This window comes from Mustela nigripes, chromosome 3, assembly GCF_022355385.1.
Source record: "Mustela nigripes isolate SB6536 chromosome 3, MUSNIG.SB6536, whole genome shotgun sequence".
Taxonomy (NCBI): Eukaryota; Metazoa; Chordata; class Mammalia; order Carnivora; family Mustelidae; genus Mustela; species Mustela nigripes.
In genome coordinates this window covers 43,614,657-43,635,967 of record NC_081559.1, presented here as the reverse complement: position 1 = coordinate 43,635,967, position 21,311 = coordinate 43,614,657, and the positions used below count along the sequence as shown (strand labels likewise).

The 21,311-nt window shown below is 49.8% G+C and overlaps 1 protein-coding gene across 23 annotated transcripts in view; it reads right to left on the bottom strand.

Annotated features, from left to right (window-relative positions):
• Nucleotides 1–21,311, bottom strand: part of LRRFIP1 (LRR binding FLII interacting protein 1) — a 136,335-nt gene that overhangs the window by 67,145 nt on the left and 47,879 nt on the right. The window contains exon 1 of one of the 23 annotated variants that reach the window (XM_059393791.1): nt 10,627–11,507. The exons of 21 other annotated variants lie outside the window; for them this stretch is intronic. In XM_059393791.1, coding sequence (XP_059249774.1) covers nt 10,627–10,692 — 66 coding nt within the window. In that variant the 5' untranslated portion in view covers nt 10,693–11,507. Of the gene's footprint in view, nt 1–10,626; nt 11,508–21,311 lie in introns of those variants that run through there. One more of the 23 variants, XM_059393813.1, reaches the window with a different exon arrangement.

Genomic DNA, 21,311 nt, shown 5'->3' with positions numbered 1-21,311 from the left:
GGGAGAGAGAGAAAGAGAGGAAGGAAAGAAAGGACAGAGCCCCCAAACCAAAACCATGCTCAGGGCTGCTAAGGTGTCCAGGGGTGTTGCTAGAAACCCCTACAGGGCTGCCGCCTCCCCCAGCCACACCCCCAGCTCCCCCACAGCTGCCCCCCCGCTGCTCCCCCAGCCACACCCCAGCAGGCCTCTCCAGGGTCTGGGGAGGAGCCGATCCAGCCAGGCTCCAGGCCAGAATGCAGTGTCCTTTCCCCTAACAGGCCAGCCTCACCCTTCCCCCAGAGACCCCCCACCCTGGCCTCGAACCCCGCAAATGGTGCTTCAGAGACATTGGGCTTTAAAGCAAGGGGCCCTCTGATGATGGAGACAGTTGGGAAGAGAAGCCCCCACTCATCACCACCAGATTCTCCCGAGAAGAATTCTAAAAAGCGGAACCACTGACTCCACAGAGCCCCTGTTACAACTGACCCTAGATAGATAGGACAGCTCTCAGACGCAGGGGCGTCGTGTATGCCATGGGAGACACTGTGGACACACACAGCAGCAAGGGCCTGATCCCCAGAGCCTCCTCTCCAACGGCTCATGCACCCTCACTCTCCCAGCAGGGCCTCTGACGGGGGATGTGTCTCCCCCACAAACCCTGTCTCCGCAGTGCAGCTCTAAGGTGTCTATATCCTTCCTGTGGCTCCTACCCATTTAACTACCTTGAGGACTCCATGGGCTGGCCATCAAAGAACAGGCAGGTGATAAACACCAGCAGGACAGGAGTTTCAGGAGCAGGATCTGCTGCTGTGGGAGGAAGACACGGTCACTTCCTGGAGAGCCTGGTGTGGCCTTGGGTCACTGGCTCTGGGTCCGGGTCCTCAGCTTCCATACTCTCCAGGGATTCCGGCAGGGTGTGGAGCCCTATACCCCGAGCCCGCACATCCTATGATCCCAGAAAATGTTTTTATTCTGCTCAGCCACTCTGCAGTTGCCCCCAGTGGTTCCAGAACTCTACCTGGAAGCTAGAAGGGGAGTATGAGTCCTGACTTGGGGGTGATTCTTGACAAACGTGACTGAGAGGCACTCTTGTCACTTCCTACAGTGAGGTCTGGGGGCTGGAAGGGCACCAGGAGGAGGGCTCTGGAAGTCAGCGGCCACCTGTCACGACAGGACACAGAGCCCAAAGTAGGCTCACACGCACTGCTGGAGTGCCCACCATGGTGGGCCGTGCCCTGTGACCAGGCATGCAGCCATTTGAGTACAGGTGTTTGGGAGGAGGCTGTCCCCACACATTAAGACCACTGCTGGGGGCCACGGAGAGAGTCCACCTCTGAGCCGTGGCCACACCTCAGGGACCCCAGGGGCCGGCACCTCTTTGTTCCATTTGCTCAGATGTAACATGGAAATGAGCCACACGGGCTGTTCAGAAACACAAGCGATCTGGTGGCTGTAAAGTGTTCTAGAATTAGGAGGAAAGTTTTACTATTGATTGTACACATTCCTTTTAGCTTTTAGGTTTAGAATCAAGCAGAACTGAAAAACCAGACTATTTTCCCAGGCCGCATTGTCTAACCAGAGCTCATAAGCTCTCAGGGAAAGGTTCGCTCACGGGAAGGTAGGAGGAGTCTCATGCAGCTGAAGCCTGAAGCAGTGACAAAGAAGCAATTTTGTTTGGAAACAAGCAGAACCTTCTGCCCCTTGAGATCTGGCCCCAGGCTGACAAAGGCTCAGGAATCCTGCTGGGGGCAGACTGGAAACCTCCGAATCGCTGGAGGCCGTGGACACAGGCCCACAGGAAAGCCCCTTAGGATGCACTGCCTAGCTCTCATCTGGACTGGACGGCTGTGCAGGGTAACCACAAGGCTGGCACAGAGTCCCTGCCCAGAGTGGCCTTTGCCACAGGAAGTGGCGACAGCCAGCTTGTATTCTAGGTACGTCCCCAACCCCTCGTGTGCGGCAGCTTCTCAAGACGGGCTGCTGGTCCAAGCAGCCTAGTGCAACGGGGGACACTAACGGGAAGGGGAGCGCATGAGCCAGCAGCTCACCAACAGTGGCTCATGCTGTCTCTGTAGCCGGCACCCACCACCCCTTGTTCCTCGGCTGCCATGTGCACTTCACGCTCCTCTTTATAAAACCCTGGCCTACAAGATTACTGTAGATCCCCCCAGTGGCTTTATGGCCACGCCTGTGAGTACAGTCACCACAAAGGGAAGGTACTTTGAAATTGCAGGTGCTGATGGGAGACAGGAACAACACTTCAGAGGGCATTTTGGGAGTCTAGGGGGCACTGAAGGCATCACGGTGACTGAAGGCAGGACACAGCAGGCCAACCATCCTGCCTTCAGACAGGCCTGCTCAGTGAAGAACCTTCCCACTGACGACTCAGATGGAGAGAAGAAACCACCTCATAATTTCCTGATCTACAAACTGATTCCAATGTACGCATAAAATCAAAATACAATTCGCGCCATGTAAGATACACTGGCTGTTTCAGGAATGCAATCAGCATTGAGGAAAGATGACTTGGCTGTGTTCAGAACTTCCTCAAGAGTCAGGGACCACTTGGGAATGTCAAGGCACCCACAGCCCCAAGCTGTGTGGCATCTGGGTCTCAGCACCACAGGCCTGCATCGGTCTGTGTTCACAGCTACAGCTCAGGGCATCGTTGGCTCTCCGGAGACGGCTCCCTTGGTCTTCTGGTGCACCGGGGCTAGAGCCTTTCTCTATCGAAACCCATGTTCTCCTAGGGCAATCTACCTTTGTTTTATCTCTTTTCAGTGCAACAGCTGAAACACTGTATTGACTTGACATCACATGTCCCAGCAGATTCTACCACATATGAATTTCATTTCAGGTTAGCAATGAGAATGTTAAAAACTTGTTACAACAAGGGGGCCTGGGTCTGACAGGGTTGAGAACCACAGCTTTGAAAGTGCAGAATGGGACAGGGGAGCTGAGCCTCTCTACAGCTCAGCCTCTCGGTCCAAACAGTCCGGCCACAGGTCAAGGGCACAGGGCTGGGAGCCGCTGCGTGAGCCACAGACTAAACATGACACGCTTTGTCCATCTTACTTGAAGGTTTGGAAAACAGAAAGTTAAAGACTACAGCATAGGAGCGCCTGGGTGGCTCAGTCAGTTGAGCGTCCGACTCTTGATTTCAGTTCAGGTCATAATCTCTGGGTTATGGGATCGAGCCCCCATGTCGGGCTTTGTGTTGGGGTGGGTGGTGAATTCTGCTTGGAATTCTTTCCCTCTGCCCTTCTCCCTGCTCACTCTCGTTCTCTCGGTCTCTATCTCTCTCAAATAAATAAATAAATAAACAAACAAACATATATATGTGTGTGTGTGTGTGTGTGTGTGTGTGTGTATTTAAACAGACTAAAGTAACTAGTTATCTAAAACACCAAGTTGCCACCAAAGCCAACTCCAGTGAGTTCTGGAATAGAAGGTAAAATTACTAAGGAATTTTATGATAAAACACCAGCCTTCAGAGAGACCTCTATTTTGCAAGATTAGGCCATGGGCCTCCAGGAGCCCAGACCAGGGCACCTGGTGTTAAAGCCCAGAGCATCGGGCACCCCCTCTCCGCAGGCTGGGTCACAGCGCTCCAGGTCTCTGCAGACGGAGACCAACCAGGGAGGGGCCTCAACACCCACTCGGGTTCTGGGTCTACCCTTCACCACTTATGTGGGCTCTGACAAACTACACCACCTTCTTTGTTGTTGGTGGTGGTGTGTTAATCATGCAATATTTATTTATCTATATCTGATTTCATTATCTTATCTCCAGAGTAATTAACATACCATGTTATGTTAGTTTTGGGTGTACAATACAGTGATTCAATAGCTCCATGCATTACTCAGTTCTCATCATGGTAAATGTGTTCCTTCATCCTCATCACTTATCTCCACACCCCGCAAAGCCACTCCTCTCTGGTGACCATCAGTGTGTTCTCTATAATTAACAGTCTGTCTTTTGGACACTGCATCACTCTTGGATGCTAGCTCTCATCACAGGGAACGGGGGAACCAGGCTAAGCGATCTCCGGGAGTTTCCTTCACTTCTAAAATGTTGTATCTCTACACCAGAGGTGAACTGTTTCTACAGTGAGACTGTCAGTTCTCTTTCCCCATTTTGCTACTAGAAATCTCCTGACTTTGCTTTTCTGAATAATGAATTTTTTTTTAAAAAAAACTCCCCATATGCCAAAATAACAAACTGGCCCTATTCAGAAAAAATATTATTCATGTTACTTTATAGAAAGCAGCGACTAGTATCATTCACCTTAAACTTTACAAAGTAACATTTACCCAGTGAAACTTCCCAGCACTATCTTCAATTTAGCAACTACTGCTATACTGATGGGGGCAAATGAACATGTTGCACAGTGTCCTCCACACGGATACATTTCTCCTCTTGCTGTTTACATCTTTCACATTTTTTTCTGAGCTGAGAGAAGGCCCACATTTCCTTCAATAGCCTCAATGAGCTTGAATGACAAAGGAAAGCAAGAGACAGCGACAAATAACCATGTGTGACCGACAGGGGAGAGCATCTTGGCCCCATTTGTGCGGCTGGGCCTCCAGGTGACAGATGCTCTCTGGTCAATTCATCTGGGCCCCCCTCCTTTCCCCTTAACCTGCTCTACTCACAGTCTTCCCTGCAAACCCCACATTTTTTTTAAGGTGTCACAAAAACAGACATCGTTCCTTTTCAGAATAGGGCTGGACACTCCAGAGCTTTCCTTTATCAGGCAGCACATGACTATTTACTACATGGCCTCTATTCGAGCGCTACTCCTAGAACAAGCCAGGAGAGAAACAGAGGCCACCCTTCCATCCTTCCTTCCTCCCTCTCTCTTTTAAGATTTTATTTATCTGTTTGAGAAAGAGAGAGAGTGAGAGAGAGCATGTGTGGCAGTGGCAGAGAAGGAGAGAAGGAGGCTCTCCGGAGCAGGGAGCCTGGTGTGGGACTCAATCCTAGGACCCTGGGACCACGACCGACCAGAGCTGAAGGCAGACGTTTAACTGACTGAGCCACCCGGGTGCCCCCAGAGGGATCATTTCAATTCTCAGTGAGCTTGTCTGTCTGGGTGGGGTGGGGTAGAGCCGCACAGCACCCAGGAAGGAGGCTTCTGTGGGATGCTGACATACATAGCACTTACAAAGTTGGTGTGGTGTGAAAATAGAAAAACAGAAATTTCTGTGGCTGTCTTTCAGTTTTACTCTTTTTTTCCTTATTTAGAAAAATAAAGTCCACTGAAATTTCTTTTGTCTGGGGTGCCTGCATGGCTCAGTTGCTTAAGTGTCTCTCTTCCCAGGGTGGGGTCCTGGGATGGAGCCCCTGGTGGGCTCCCTGCTCAGTGGGGAGTCTGTTTCTCCCTCTGCCTCTGCTGCTCCCCTGCTTGATGCCCTCACTCGCTCTCTCTCAATGAATAAATAAAAAATCTCTTTTTAAAAAGACTTTATTTATTCATTTGAGAGAGTGAAGAGAGATAGAAGAGCACACAATCTGAGGTGGTGGGGGGGTGCTGGATGGCGGCAGAGGGAGAGGGAGAAGCAAACTCCCGCTGAGCAGGGAGCCTGATGTGGGGCTCAATTGGGGACTCTGAGACTATGACCTGTGCTGAAGGCAGACGCTTAACCAAACTGAGTCAAGCATGTACCCCAATAAACAAAAAAATTAAAAAAAAATTTTTTTTAAAGAAAGTTCTTTTGTCGAAAAACTACCAGAGAAAAAAAGGAAATGTTCAATAAAACGAAGATGTATCATTATGCATTTGGGGCAAGGCAATGTGCCCTAAGAGGCTGCCTTAGCAACCAGAAACACTTCTCCTTATGCTGGGGTTGTGACACCCCAGAGGCTGCAAAGAGAAGCTCACAGCAGCCACACAGCAGCAGCCGCTGGCCAGACCCTCGGTGAAGGACTGTATACAGTGGCGACAGTTATCAGCACCAGCTCTGAATTAGCAGGCCTGTGTCTGAGCCGGCTCTACCACCTGCTAGCTGGGTGTACTCGGGAAAGTCCTCTGATGCTCTGAGCCTCAGGTTCCCCTTTATCTGTACATGGAGATAACCAAACAAGGTTCTGGCAAGGGCTAGGAAAGCTGTCTACAGAAACCATTTAACAGGGCTGACCCTGCAGGTGTCTGGGGATGCTACCTGTTGTTAATGCTTAACTCATCATCCTCTACCTTCTGTAGCCGCTAGGGACCCAGCCCTGTGAATTTAGCTCAGATGGGGTTTAAAGGCACAGGGAGAAGACAAGCAAGCTGAGGCACCCACCAGGAGAACAGGCCTGGGGGGAATTTCAGAGCAGGGAGAGGAGGTCCCAGCCCACACCAAAAGGCCACTCTATTTCTCTCCCCCTTGGAAGATGACACACCCACTTGCCACAAAATAAAAAAGATGTGAGGATCAGAAATGAGGTTGCTTTGAGAAGGCTGATTACACAAACATACAAATGAAACATTTTGGTTACAATTAAAAGTCCTCATTAAATTAAGATAAATGACTTTCCTACTACAAAGTCGTTAGGCTTTTCCACTCAAGGCAAAACCACTTACATGACTTTAAAATTGTCAGGTTACCGTATTAAAGAGAAAACCACTTGAGCTCCGGCCTTCGCCCTAATGAACGGATGAGTCTCAGAATACACATTTGTGTTGTTGCTGGTTTTGTTGTTTATTTATTCTGGAATTTGGCCAGGGGAAGGGGATTTCAGTCGTGGCCTCAATCAATCCATGGCAATTTGGAATATTACATCACGGAGAGAATCAAGATAATGCCTTGTTTCACAAACATGGAAAAAGAAGCTAATATAATTTTATCTAGAAAGTCTAAATAATGAAAATTCAGTAAATCCATTTCATGAAAATGAGCTTCTTTATTAAAAAACAAAAACTAAAACTAAGATTTTGGTGGCCCAAAGAAAAGCTGTGGGTAATAAAAAAAAAAAAAATCCTCTGCTCCCTACCCAGTCTCCAACCTGTAGCGGGTGAGTAACAGGCTTATCTTGATAACAGGTTAGTGATTTGAACCTTTTGGCCTCTGAGATTCCAAGATGAATGCTTTTAAATATGAACAGATACTTGGAAACCCTGAGTAACTAGTCATAAACAATGCCTCTGTTGAGTCACATAGCCTGATTTTTCAAGGATAACAAATTCCTCCTGAACATTGCCTTTTGAGGAGCAAACTTATTGCACCAGCATTTGCCCTCACAACTCTGTAGAAGCTAGATAAGGACCTCTAATCAGGTAAGACTCCAATCAACATTACCTGAAAACAGCTCAGCGACTATAAATAACTTGATTTCCTGTGCTCAGTGTAAGTGGCAGTTGCGACTGAAGGGTTTTCGTGTGTGTGTGTGTGTGTGTGTGTGTGTGTGTTTTGTTTTTTGTTTTTTTTAATTTGTGAAGGAGGCTTCTGCTATGTTGTATTAGCTCCAGCTGAAGAGAAAGTAACTCTTAAAGCAAAAGGGAAATTTAGTCTCATCTCTGCCCTAGGGGGACACTCTTAATCCTATGAGAAAAGACCTTACTTCACTATTTTTGTATCTTAACTGCTTGGGAAAGTGACCCATCTAAAACAAGGCAGGTTTACAGGGCTCAAATCTCTGAGCCACGGCAGGTTTTATGACGTTCGTACTGACTGCACCCCCACACTGGGCAATGCGCCTACTTGCCAAGACCGGGAGACCCTGGGACAGGGACCCACAATGATGAGAGTTCGACCCAGGCAGGCTGTCCTCAGGACAGGACCGGTGGCTGGTGAGGGCTTAGTGCCAATCAGTTATGTCGAAAAAGACCAGAGGTGACACAACTGGTCATAAGCACGAGGAAGTTACAAAAGTGAAAGAAATGTATGGTTTCTACACTCACAGAGCTCCAGGGCCAGAGCTCACTGTTGTGTAAGGCACCCCCCCCCCAACTGTTCACTCAGCACTTCCTTTTATTTATTTTTTATAATTCTATTTTTAAAAAAGATTTTATCGATTTCTTTGGCAAAGAGAGCACAAGCAGGGGGAGCGGCAGGCAGAGGGAGAGGGAAAAGCAGACTCCCTGCTGAGCAGGGAGCCTGACATGGGGCTTGATCCCAGGACCCCAAGATTATGACCTGACCTAAAGGCAGATGCTTAACTGACTGGGCCTCCCAGTTGCCCCTCAGCACTTCCTTTTAACCAGACCTTTAACCTCATAAAAGGACTGAGTTTTACTTCTGTTTCCCAGGCCCCACTCTAAAATACTTTTTGCTACTATTCACTAAAAAAACAAAACAAAACAGAACTATAGGTTCACAATTTCTTCTTGGAAACCCCTGGGGCCAAACAGGTTTCAGAATTCAACATTTTTGGATTTTAGAAGGGTGATAGGTTGCATAGGCCCTCGAGTCTGTAATCACCAGAGTAATAGCCATCAACCAAGACATTCCCAGACTGCAGAGAAATGTGTGAATATTCACAATGAGAGGAACACAGATGGAAAACAGCCTCCCATCAGCCAGGGCAGGCCTTCCCGCAAAATGAATTCTGCCACAAACTTAAAAAAACAAAAACAACAAAACAAAAACAATTTTCAGTTTTGGGAGTTTACTGGGTCCTCGAATTGGGGATACAGCAGGGCACCTCAATCAAAGCCCAGTCCGGACTCTCCTGTGACTTATCTCCACACCTCTATGAAGAACGCTTCTCGGGCGCCTGGGTGGCTCAGTGGTTTAAGCCGCTGCCTTCGGCTCAGGTCACGATCTCAGGGTCCTGGGATCAAGTCCCATATCGGGCTCTCTGCTCAGCAGGGAGCCTGCTTCCCTCTCTCTCTCTCTGCCTGCCTCTCTCTCCATCTACTTGTCATCTCTCTCTGTCAAATAAATAAATAAAATCTTAAAAAAAAAAAAAAAAAAAAAAGAACGCTTCTCAACCAGATCCAATCCACGGATAAGGGTTACGGGAACCTGGCAGCCAGTGCCACGGAGAGCCCATGTTAGTTCTTCTCATTCCTCTGATGGCCTGTCCCTTCCGTTCCCACATCCTGATTCTCCATGTTTACTTTTTCTTCCATCAAGGGCTCCCTGCCCAGCTCTTGGTCCCTCGGAGCTCGACTCCTGCCCAGGGCTAACAGCACCCTGCTCTTGCCATCTATGGTTTGCCTGGGCGCCTCTGCAGAACACCAGCATCTCCCAGCAAGCTCCTCGTCCTTCCTTCTTCTGAGGGCCCTTCCCTGTGGTGATGCACAGATGTCTCCATGGGCTCCCAGGCCCCTAGACACCAGCCAGGTGAAGGGGTAGGAACCAGCTCCAAAGGTCTGGCTCATGGCAGGAACTTTAAACCAGGCCACAGAGGAAGCACACTAACCCAGACATTAAAAATATCCACCTGACAGTACTCAGCAAGGAAAGCAACCTTCAAGCGTGGATTCATCAAAGTCTATTTCTATGCTTCTCCCTGGCATTTACCAGGAAGCTCCCCAAGGTCAGGGCAGTCTTATTTATCTTGGATCCCCTGCAAATACCCAGTAGATGATTAATTTCTGCCTGATGAAGGAGTGATTGTGTCCGGCTCACACTTCTATCAAGGCTTCCAAAAAAAAAACTGGGTGAAGTGAAAATCCCATAGGGTCTCTGTGCATTACGGACCTCGTGGTTGTTTTTCAAAGTGCACCCTTTGGTCTTTATATATTTCCATCCGCAGTCAATCACAAGCTGCCTGAAAATGGGTAATTACAAACCTTCCCCATCTTACCCCCTGTCCAGTTTTTTTATTTTTTTAAGATTTTTATTCATTTATTTGATAGGCAGAGAGAGATCACAAGTAGGCAGAGAGGCAGGCAGAGAGAGAGGGGGAAGCAGGCTCCCCGCAGAGCAGAGAGCCCGATGTGGGGCTCTATCCCAGGACCCTGACATCATGACCTGAGCTGAAGGCAGAGGCTTAAACCACTGAGCCACCCAGGCGCCCCCCCCCCCGGTCCAGTTTTAATGTCCAACTATCCTCACATACATGATCCCAGTCCTGGGTGGGTACTGAGCTGGATAATTGCAAAATCCCACTCATGGAGGATCCTGCCAAGCCCTGGAGACCCTAGGAGACCAGCCAAGGTGGATTTGGTGACCCGGGACCCTGGAGGTATTTGGAGCAATCAGGCTCTGCCCACTAGACCTAAAATCCAAAGCAGGATAAGTACTCCAAACTACCCAGGCCACTGGTGGTACCAGCCTCAGGGTGAAGGCACCGGCTTCGGGCACCAGTTCCCAGGTGCCATATATTGTGAAATACCAAATTAGCAGCTGCGACGGAAACTCTCGACCACGCGCTGGCTGGGCTGAGCCCGTCCCAGGCCGCCACTGCAGGGGCAGGGGAGCGACCGAGTTTCTTTCGGTCCTAGCGAGGGGCTGCTCGGTCCGCGACAACGAGTTTTCCGGCGTGCAGGGAGGACCACGCACACAGGGCAGCGAACGCACAGACAGCAGAGCCCGCTCCCGCCCGCGCATCGTCGCGTGGGGACGTTCACTGCAGGGAGTGCCGGCCACGCGGGGCACACCCCGCACTTCCCCAGGCACAGAGGGCAGCGGTGGAAGGTGCCCACTGCCCCTGGGGCCTCAGAACGGCAACCAGGAGCAAAGCGAAAGTTTCGACAACGTGTTTTTCTCTTACCAGTCTCTGAGCTTCTGGGCTCAGGCAGTCTATTTCCTTGTTCTGCGTGGCCGCGGGGTTGGTCATCCTGCCCAGCGATCGGTCCCCCTTCTCGAACAACCGGGGAAGGGACTCGCTAGACTCGTCGGATCCGCTGGCCGGCAGGCTCTCAGCGCCGCCGCATGCCCGGGGTGGCGGGATTACTTGTTCCCGGAGACACAACGCTCTTCGCAACGGGGACTCGCCCTTCCCAGAGCAGGGGCGCGCCTCTGCCTTTCCCGGGCTCGGGCGCGGCTGGGGCGGGGCGCAGGTGGCTGGGGCGGGCGGGGCCGGGGGCGGGGGCACCCGGGGGCCGAGGAGCCAGGGCCGCCTCTCGAGCGTTCCGCCCCCCGGGGTCCCCCACCCAGCCGCCCGCGCGCTCCGCCCCCGGGGGTTCTCCCCCACCACCCTCCTCGAGCTCTCTCCCAATCCGGTGCGCCCCGTCCGGACCGCCCCGAGCTCCAGCTGCGCGGTAATCAATCACCGCCCAACCCCCTCCCGCAGACACCGGAAAGGAGGAGGTGGGGGGAAGGGAGGGGAAAGAAAAGACCACAGCCGGCCCGCCCACAACCCCGCCCTGGCTGCGCGCCCAAAGTCGGAGAAGGGCAAGTTGAGGGGCCTCGGGGAGAGGGGGCTCGCTGGAGCAGCCCACGCTTCGCAGGAGCCTGCTTGGGGAGGGGCCTGTGCTGGTCAGCGCGGCGGTCAGTCCTTTGGGGCGGGGCCTGAGCGGGGGCGGGGCGAACTGCCGCCCGGACCCCGCCCCCGGCCCGTCGGTGCCCAGCTCCCCGTGGGCTGCAGCCCCGCAACGTCCACCGAACTCCGGCCAGACTGAGCTTCTGCGTTGCAGCAATCTCCGCCCTAGCACAGCAGCACCTGCCGGCGGGGGTACCCCGTTAACGCGTAACCCCGAGAAGGGCCGGCTTCCAGAACCCCAAAACTGCGCCGCCTGCGCCCGCCTCCCGCTCCGGAAGCCGGCGCAGCAAAGAGCCGGGGTGCCAGCGGTTCGGCGTGGATCCGGGGGCTGCGCGTCCCGGGCGCGGCCGCGAGGACGGTGCGAGGCAGCGCCGAGCCGGGAGGAGCGGAGTCGCCCCCGCGCGGGGACCGGCACCGGCCCCCCAGCACGCGCCTCCTCCAGCCGCAGGACACGCGTACCTCCTTCTTTAAAAGTCCAACGGGCAGAGGAACGCCACGTTTCCCGACTTCGCCAGTGTGGTCTGGGGCAGATTTTTATGGAACACTAACCCGTCCTGGCCAGGCCCTGTGCCCGCGGTGCCTGCAACGTGACTGCGCGTCCTCCTCCTCCCCTGTCTTGACTTTGCCCTCCTACCCAGAAGCTCCTTCTCAAAAAGACCACCTCCCCGCCTCAAAACCCGAACTTTAAACAGAATGGTTTGGCCTAATTCTCTGCAAAGGCGGCTCCAGAAAACCTTGCGAGATCACAGATTCACATTTCGATGTTGCAGTACCCCAATTTCCCTACTCTGCCACCCTAATCCAATTCTCGCCAGCCTGTTAGCTCAAGACCTGTGCGCACAGACTTTCCCACTGTGGACAGGGCGCCCCTGAGCACAAGACTTTGGAGGAGGGCGCTCCTAAAGGAAGGGGTTAACTCAGAGGGTGGGCAGAGGAAGTCTTGGAGGACCGGACCTAGTTGAGAGAGTAGGGGCCACAGAATAGAGATGCCAAGTAGATGTCTGGAGTGACCCCCATGGGAGGAATTCACCAGGCTTTAAGGTGAACACATGCGGAGCCTTCCAAGCTTTGACGGATAGCACCGTTAGGTTTGCTAAAATAACTTTCAAAGAGATTGAAATGCTTACCTTTTAATACCTGTTTTCTTGCTATACCTCTTTTAAAATATGTTAGTGTATTACAATTCTTAATTCTTGGAAGTTAAATTCACTGGAGAAGATAATTTTAAACTCTTCTGCGTAAACAAGAACGGAACTTGCAGATTTTATAATGGAAAGCAATAATAATTTTAGTAGTAACTTCACAGATGAGAATGACAGACAATAAAATAGCCTTCTTTGAGACTTCAGTTTAAATATTCCAGTCTAGGTAGGTGAATCCTGAGCTACTAGCCTTCCTAAACCCTGTAACCACATCTTCCAGAGCAGGGCACAGGGAACAGGCTTCATTTGCTAGAAGGCATCTGCATTTTCCCCAAGCCCCAGGCCACCATCCAATCTCTAGGTATCAGCTCCATTAAACCTCGCAGGGAAGGGGTTAAATGGACTCTGGAATTAAAGCACCTGGTTCAGGGACCCCTGGGTGGCTCAGTGGGTAAAGCATCTGACTCTTGATCTCGGCTCAGGTCCGGATCTCAGGGTCCTGGGATCTAGCCCAGCAGTGGGCTCTGCACTCAGCAGGGAGTCTGCTTGTCCTTCTCCATCTGCTTCCCCACCCCCAACACCCACCTCAAATAAATAAATAGAATCTTTTTTTTTTTTTTAAGATTTTATTTATTTGACAGAGCCGAAGCAAGGGGAGCAGTAGGCAGAGGAAGAGAAAGAAGCAGACTCCCCACTGAGCAGGGAGCCTGACGTGGGAACTGATCCCAGGACCCTGGGATCATGACCTGAGCTACAGACAGGAAGCTCAACCAACTGAGGACTCCAGGAACCCCAATAAATGAAATCTTAAAAAAAAAAAAAAAAAAAAAAAGCACTTGGTCCAATTCCTGGTTCTGGCACTCTGTGGGATCTAGAGCTGGTTGCTTAGCCCTATGTCTCAAGCTTCATCTGAAAAATGCCAGTGGTAATGACAGGGCCCCCGAGTAGCACGTCCAGGTGTAGGGGAGGAGCACGGGCACCCATGCGCAGACCCCACTGAGCAGCCCTGCTAGAAATGGAGACCAACACTGCTGGCCAGCCACTCTCTTCCAAGACTCCCAGGCTCTCCTATCCTCCACTATATCAGGAAGGAAGTGGGACAACGACCGGTTCCAATGGCTGAGAAACGCAATGACCAGAGAAACCTCGGGAAGGGCTGGCTGCAGAAGCTGTGGGTGGCAAGAAACCATCAGGGAGTGAGAAGCAGCTAGCTGACTGCTTTTAGTCCTAGGAACAAACTAACGATACCAGCAATAAAACAATAATAGTTAGTGCCCAGGAGATTTCTTATTCCACAAAATGGTAGCCCATTAGAGAAACCTGCTGTTGTGACATCCTTCCGGATGGGAAGATGCTGTGCCTGAGTGTGTCTCAGTCCAGTCAGCCCTGTGAGATGGCCAAGCCTCAGAACCCTTCCCAGCCACAGGCAAGTGTCAAAGTCTGTCATAAGAAGAGCCCTGAATCCTGCTTCTTGGTGTTATCATATAGATCCTGGGGCCCAAGAAAAACATGTAAAGGGTCTATGTAATTGCCATCTGTTAATTTTGATGATACATGGGTCTCTAACGGAAAGGACCCCTCAATGAAGACCCTTCTGCAAACAGGCTTTTTTTTCTTTTTTTTTTTTTTTAAACTCACAGCAAGGCCACTTATGAGGGATGATTAATTAGTAACTGGAACCTACAAACTTGTTTTTGGAAAGTTCACCAAGACATCATAGATGGGTGCAGCTGTGAAAAGTGCCTTAGAATGGGACACACTCCAAGACACATTTTCCCTGTGCTCACAGCTCAAAAGACAGCTTGGCACAGTAGTGGACACCCTTTCCCTTGAAGAAGACAGAAATAAACCCGCCTGAGAGTGTCAGGTGAGAAGGAGGACTTGGGAAGCCTGAGGTTTCCATCCTCAGGAAGGTTAGCAGGATAAACCCAGGGTGTCTTGGAGAGGGCTGAGTGGCATGGGGTGGGTGCTCAGGAACAGGACAGCCCTCCGCCTCGCCAGGGTTGGTGCTCCCCTGGGGTCCTCATATAAGGAGCTGTGAGGTTAAGGCCACTGGTTCACTTTCCCAGTTCTACCCCCTGTTGGTCAGGGTGCCCCTTGTAACAGGTCAACTGTGAGTTTCCCGCTCCTTCCCAGCTGCCAGGCCCAGGAGCTCTGTACAGAGGAGGTGCTGTGGGTTTTGTGAAAGCTCAGCATTGTCCTAGGTGTTCCTAGAAGCCACCAAGCTTGGGATCCTCTGTGCCCTCTCAACAAAAGTTAAATATCCAACATCTAAAAGAAGCAGTTCTCCAATGTACAACAAGATTATAGGCAGGGACTTAATTTCTTCAGGGACCCCTGAGAAAACCAAGGGTAAATAGAGCTGTCTTACTTAGTTCTGGGAACCTCAGAATCATAGCTAACCAACATGCCAGAACATTTAACCAGCGAGACCACACCCAAGCTTGGTTTACTCATCTCCATGGTGTTGGCCTGTTGCTGGATTCGAGCTTCGCCTCCTCCTGTGGTTTGGTTCGAAGTGCTAGAACCAGAGACAAACCCTTCCTGGGATCCTAGCAGAGAGCAGAGGGCAGACAGTGGGGGTGGGGGAGGCCCTCTCAACCTCCCCTTTGGTCAAATGACAGACACCGAGCCATTTTTCTAAGTCACGCCGTAACTGTTGTTTTCCATGAACATGAATCACTATTCATATTGATTACAACAAAATAAACAACTCCAAATACTTCTACAAACGATGAGCTTATTATTATTATTATTTAACTTTATCAGGGTCCTTTTGACTAATATTACAGAACGCTTCATGTTAAAAAGCTGTTTCATGAGATAATGACGCAGTCCTGGGCAGCCCCTTTCCACTTACAAAGCACTTTACACACAGAGGCCCATGAAGGTTGTGTAACTTGTCTGCAGACCCGAGTTGGAAGAGTGAGGCTGGGCTCACTAACCCAAGTCCCCACTACAAGTCTGAGACCTTAGGATAATGTGTATAGTCTTGTCCCCACTTCCAGACACCACCCAGGGGTCCCCACTTCCAGCCACCATTCAGGGGTCTTGACTGAAGAGAGAGTCAACAGACAGGCTAGGTGGTGCTCTCTGTGGTCCCCCCAGCCTTAGCCTGTACCAGTAAACCCGTCTTCCCCTCCAGGGATGCCCACAAAGCCACGTGCACACCCAGATCAATGTGCTAGCCAGCTCTGCCAAGAGGACTTAGGGCACTGGTCAGGGACATCTAGTGGAGGGCCAGACCCCACCTGGCATCAGCAGAGAAAGCTGCACCCCATGCAGCAGTGAACACAGCTCGTGGCCCAGATGGCCTCCTGTGGACAGAAGCGCCAGTGGCAAGAGTAGCTGAAAAGTAGACTGAGCTAGTTTCCTGCTGGGGCCCCACGGTGGCTCAGGTGGTTAGCCTTGGATCTTGGTTTCATTCCAGGTCATGATCTGAGGGTCATGAGATGGAGCCCCGCATCGTGCTCTGGCTGGGCATGGAAGCTGCTTGGGATTCTCTTTCTCCTTTTCCCTCTGCCTCTCTCCCGCCTGACTCACATGCTTTTTCTCTCTCTCTCTCTAATGCTTATGTATGTGTATATACAGCTTCTGTTTACCAGGTGCTCGCCTGTGCTGGATGAGAAAGAACCACATCCTTCATTCTCTCACCTCTCTGTGATGCGGCACTCACCCTCCCCTCCACTAGGAATGGATCCTTCCAGAATGGAAGGGCGTTCTTATCTTGGACCTCGGGGTAGTAGGGAAGAGGTGCTTCCTAAATGAAAGATGGCTTCGTGGATGGATGATTCTCCTGAGAAAATGGAGGATTTGGGGAGGTTATCGTTAACTCTCACTGATCTTAAGCGTTTTATATTTTTGTAGCATTTGGGAATAGAAACTCTCTCTTGAAAATGGAATGTCTTTTGGAATTTTTTTAAAAGATTTTATTTATTTATTTGGGGGGGGACAGAGTGAACACCAGCAGGGGAAGGCAGAGGGAGAAGAAGGCTCCCCGCTGAGCAGGGACCAACCCCCACCCCCACCCTGGGGCAATGCGGGACTCCATCCTAGGACCCTGGGGTCATGACCTGAGCTGAAGGTGGTGCCCCACCTGGAAGCCCCAGGAATTTTTTTTTTTTTTTTTTTTTAAATAACTACCTACTTACTCAGCAACTCACCAGATTTCTTTCAAACCATTTAGATTTTCTAAGGAAGGTGGCAAGTTTGAGTTTTGGTCACACGACCCCAGAAGTGGTGACAGAAAGCCCTAAAGAGGTGACCAGCCGGCCTGGCTGCGTCATCAGCCGGCGAGCTGGGTGAAAGTGCTGAGAACGTGGGAGCATGCACAGATGAGGAAAGAGACGAGGAGAGAAACGTGGGGCTCCTACATGGAGAAGTGAGAAGTGTGTCAGCAAGAAGCCGAGACAGACAGCGGAGGGGGTGGGTCAGAGAAACAGACAAAGGGCGTCTCGCAAAAGCCACCGTTCGCCAGCTGCCCCAGAAGGCTTCCCCGGTGTTCACGAGCTTCCCAGATGAACATTCATGTTACATGAGGCAGATGGAGGGAAGAGAAGAGGGTTGAGGAAACTTAATTTGCGACTAGAAAAACATGGGCACGCTGTTGTTGAAATCCTACAGTTAAACGTTTTCAGCAGTTTGGGCAAGTGTGAGAAATGGAAGACGAAAGCCTAGTTCGGAAGGCGGGATGGGGGGAGGTCCGGGTAGGGGGGTATATTCATTTGTCTCTTTTTAAGGATGGGAGGGACTTTGGAGGCTGAAAGGTAGGAGCCAAAGGAAAGGGGGGGAAATTGGGGTAGGGGTGGGGGTGGGACGTGGATGGAATTGGGGTTTGGGTCCTGATTCTGGGCTGCATGGAGCTGAGAGGACCACAAGGACCATGGACCACGGAGCTGAGGGAGGAGCAAGGGCAGGAGGAACAGAAACTGATGGGCCTGGCACGGAGCTCCTGGGGCCCCACTGGCGGGAGGCCGTTTCTATTTTCTGAGCACAGAGCCCTTCCACGGAGCTCCAGAAAGCCCAACAATGCTGTCACAGGTAGAATCTGATCCACACTCGCCATAATTTCTAATTTATTATACTCTGGAATTAAGTTCATATCCAAGTGTCCAGGCCTAAGTCCATAGCAACCCTGGGGGGAAAATGTATCTGTTTTTCCATGCCATCCCTCAGAACTAGTGATCTGAGGCCAGACCAAGGACCTGAGAGATCACAGAAACATCTCCCATATATTATAACCAAGGAAACAGCCACATCCATCTGCAATGAAGTACCTCTTAGGAAAACTAGTTGTGTTTTTTGTGAGCACAACACACCACAAATATCAACTGATTATTCTCTAAACATATAGAAAATGAAACAACTAAAATCTACTACCTCTCAGCCATGTAGGCATAAGTTGTAAAAAATCCCCTAAGTTAACTCTATAACAAAGAAAAAGATGTATTTTTTTTAAATTTTTAAAGATTTTATTGATTTATTTGACAGAGAGAGAGATCACAAGTAGGCGGAGAGGCAGGCAGAGAGAGAGGAAATAGGCTCCCCACTGAGCAGGGAGCCCGATGCAGGGCTCAATCCCAGGACCCTAAGATCGTGACCTGAGCTGAAGGCACATGCTTAATCCACTGAGCTACCCAGGCGTCCCCACAAAGATGTATCTTTATGTGCTCTCTGAATAGTCCATTTAAAATGCTTTTGCTCAGAATAAATAGTGACATGGAAAAGTAGGCTTTACTGTGCAGAACTGTGTTCCCTAGCTAACAGAACACCCCACCAATAAGAAATAAACCAAATGCTTCAATATATAATATATACTTAGGAACAGAAAATGGTGATTAAATACATGGAAGCAATGTTTTTTCTAGGTTCTCACTCATTTATTTGGTTTGGGCTTTAATCCTCTTGCCTATGAGTTTGACATTCCAGAAAAGATAGAATGTTCCTTACAGTCAAAGCCACGGAGCAAATTTTTACCCTCCAGAAATCAATCAGGCTACAGGTGTGATTAACAAATGTCATTCACAGAAAAGAAGTGTAGGGATCATAGGACTTTATGATGTGAATTTAAATGGTACCTACAGCAAACAGGGAAATTTAAGGCAGGTGAGATGAATTCAAAGGTTTCAAAATTAGGCACTCCTGCTAATAAGCCATTTGACTTGAAGACGACCTGACTTAAGGACAGATGAGAACATCACCACCTTCCACCCCCAAAGTACAGAAATTTCTGAAACAGCATCCCTAAAATCATCTAAGAAAAATTGAGACTAGTAACACCCTTCAGCATGGCTCTGTACCCGAGGCCCCAAAATACAGGGCCACGGTAAGTCATCAGCTGTTAGCCTCCAGAGAAGTACCAAATTATGAGCAACTTCTTCATCATCAATTTGTATGAACTGTGTATCTTTACAGAAGACTTTAACATAGAATCAAGAAGTCTTACCTCTGAAAAGTGAGAATTTTAGATGAAATTCAAAGGACGTTGGAGGAACAGCAAAGACCAGCAGTCTGGAGAGGCATGTTTGGCACAAGAGTGGAAATTCTGGAATAACTGGAGATCAAATAGCCACTCCTGACCACGTCATCTCCGAGTACCAGCAAAGAGGTCAATTAAAGACATCTTTATACCCAACATCTTGTGGGGCGGCTTTGACCCGCCTTTGAACAAGGAGAAGGCGTGGTTCTCTAAGCCCACTGGAGGCTTTCGAAATGCTTCTTCTGACCAGGAGGTTTGATTTTAGCTACTCAGATTATGTTGAAGCACCCTCCTCTCGTTCCCACTTCTGTGGAGGCATCCAGTATCAAATGTGGGATCAGACTTTATGAGGAGACTCTAATGTAAATAAGAAAGCTGGGTTTCTTAACCCCTATGCTAAGGACATTTTGGGCCAAATCATTCTTTGCTGGGACATCTGTCACGGAAGTTTAGCAGTGTTCTTGGCCTTTCCATCCTGCTTGTGACAACCCAGAATGTCTCCAGATATTGCCAAATGTCCCCTGGGTGGCAAAATGCCCCCAGGGAAGAAGCCCAGGTCTAGAGGGGCTTGTACCTTCATCAAAGGTGCCCAAGCTGTACAAGAACACTGACTTAACTTACACAGATAAGCCACGCTCCAATTCTTAGCTACCCATGCAAAGAAATATGGCAAGAATTGTTTCAACCTGTTGCTGGATACCTGTGGTCCTCTTTTTTTCTTTTAGTGAGAACTCAAAAGCAAAGCTAGTGGTTGTAGCAGGAAGAAAGTCAGCACCAGGTGTTGTGAGACAGGAGGTGGGGGCCACAGGGTGGGAAGTGGGGAGCTGAGATTTCAGACACAGTGTGGGCATGGCAAGGCCAAGGCCAAGGCCAAGGCCAAGGCCAAGGCGGTGATGGTGGAAGTAGACTAAAGTAAGAGCCTTGCAAGCAAGAAGGTCAGAGTATGGAGATTTGCTTCTTGGCCCATCTGGGTGGGTGAGTGCCGAGGAGTTGGGGCTGAGGGACCCCCAGCAGCGTGCACAGCCCACCTGGAGGCCCAGTGGTTCCTGCAGAAAGCCCTCAATCTCCAAAGCGGAGAGTGGAGGGGGTAGAGAATCAGGCTGGAATCCCTCTGCTGCTCATTAGTTTGCAGTTTTGGGGACTCCCATGACCCCTTTCAGCATCCTCTGTAAAATCGGATGGACACAGCCCCCCATAGGACGGCAAGGCACAGTGGGACCCCAGGCTGGCCACCAAGAGCTTGCCGCACATTCTGTCTGTTCTTCCAAAGTCCACAGACTATTTTTCCTGCAAGCGGAGGGACTCTGGAATTACAGTTCACATACAGGGTTAGAAAAGCCGTGGGGAGTCTGGGTCACTGAATTAGCTTGGATTAGGTTTAAAGCTTTACTCAGGATTTCTGGGACACTCTGGGAGCTTGGCCCTCTGTCAGGCAGCTGCCCCCCTTTGAGCCCTGCATTTTGGCTTTGCCTTACAGCTCTTCCCAAAGCCAGGGTTTTAGTGTTCTCATCCTTAGACAGTATATCACGAATATGACAAAGTAGAAATGGATGCATACAGACAAAGACCGGAAGGAAATGCAGAATAAACAACACAGCCGCTCCATTCAAGTGACAGCATCGTGGGAATTTTATTGCTTTTAAGAGTACGTTCAGACATTGTTAGAATGTTCTTTTTTATAATAGGTTAAAGAACTTGAACTTTATTCAGGAAGCAGTAAAGGACCCCCTGAAGGTATCTGAATAGGGACATAGGATTTTGTTTGAATAAAGAAACCGGTAGGCTACAAAACAAGTTGAAAACTGTCCTCATTATTCTTTTCCAAAAATTTCTTGACAGTCTCACTACTTACTCTTCTAAAGACTTTTTATTTATTTATTTGACAGACAGAGATCACAAGTAGGTAGAGAGGCAGGGAGGGGGGGCGGTGGCAGGCTCCCTGCCAAGCAGAGAGCCCAATGCGGGGCTCAATCCCAGGACCCTGGGATCATGACCTGAGCAGAAGGCAGAGGCTTTAACCCACTGAGCCACCCAGGCACCCCCACTATTTACTCTTCTAGATTAACCTTAGTGTCCAATTGTCAAACATAAAACCAGTCTTGTCCCTTAAACTGGAATTTTAGATGTATCATGTTATGTTTATGAATTATTTGAGGATGGATTCACATCTCTACAACACTGGGTTTTCTCATTCAGAAACAAAGCATGTCTCTCACCATTTTAAAAATCTAACGTGTCATTCAGTATACTGTAATAGTTTTATTCGATAGGTCCTGCATATTTCTTTAGTCCTAAATATTACTTTGAATGGGATCTTACCTTTTTGCCTTAACTGAAAAAAAAATTATTATTGG